Source organism: Trypanosoma theileri, assembly GCF_002087225.1.
Source record: "Trypanosoma theileri isolate Edinburgh chromosome Unknown TM35_Tth_31_V1, whole genome shotgun sequence".
Taxonomy (NCBI): domain Eukaryota; phylum Euglenozoa; class Kinetoplastea; order Trypanosomatida; family Trypanosomatidae; genus Trypanosoma; species Trypanosoma theileri.
Genome location: NW_021639873.1, coordinates 5814 through 6472, shown reverse-complemented (window position 1 = coordinate 6472; position 659 = coordinate 5814). Strand labels below are relative to the sequence as shown.

General features: G+C 40.8%; 1 protein-coding gene across 1 annotated transcript; it reads right to left on the bottom strand.

The window, feature by feature from the left end:
- Positions 1-227: 227 nt before the first annotated feature.
- On the bottom strand, positions 228-659 carry TM35_000311010 (uncharacterized protein; the record flags this gene model as incomplete). The annotated part of the gene is made up of 1 exon (XM_029028582.1): positions 228-659. A coding segment is annotated over one exon (432 nt), but the record flags the coding sequence as incomplete, so codon positions are not given.

Sequence of the window (659 nt, the reverse complement as noted above, 5' to 3'; positions counted from 1 at the left end):
AAAAAAAACTGGTAAAATGAACTGTGGAAACTATTAACTATTATTAGATTTTTTTTCCAATGCTGCGAATAACGCAGCCAAGCAAGTAAAGTAAAAAAAAGAAAAAAAAAGACCAACTGGCTGCGATATATGCGGATATACGTGTATAGTCAAAAAGGTCGTAATGAGCAAAAATGTTTATTATTATTAGAGGTACGTATATATATGTGTGTGTATATAGATGGAATTCATGGGGATGCCAGAGCCACCAGAGCCGACAAAAGAAGCAAAAGAGGGATTTGGTATGAAGCGGCAATGCTGCTGTCAGCACCCACAATAACAATGGTGGTCGCCTGGTTTAGCGCTTGTCCCATCTGAGTGTTGTTTAGTTCCGTCAAAGTGGCATGAGCAGCAGATGCGTTTACATTCTCTGGTATGCTCGATGTTGTTGTGTGAATGTTATTCTCGCTGCTTGGAATGATTGTCTCTGAGGGAACAGGAGTTTGTGTTGGGGCTGAGATGACATTCTTTTCAGGACTGTTTTCTGATGTGTTGTTATCATTTCCGTTTGGAGTAGTGGGTTCTTCTTCTCTGCCAACGTCACCCTCCTGTGGTTTCACAGGATCCGAGTGATTCTTTTTTTGCAGTTTAGCTTTCGGTGGTACTTGTTGTGAGTTGTT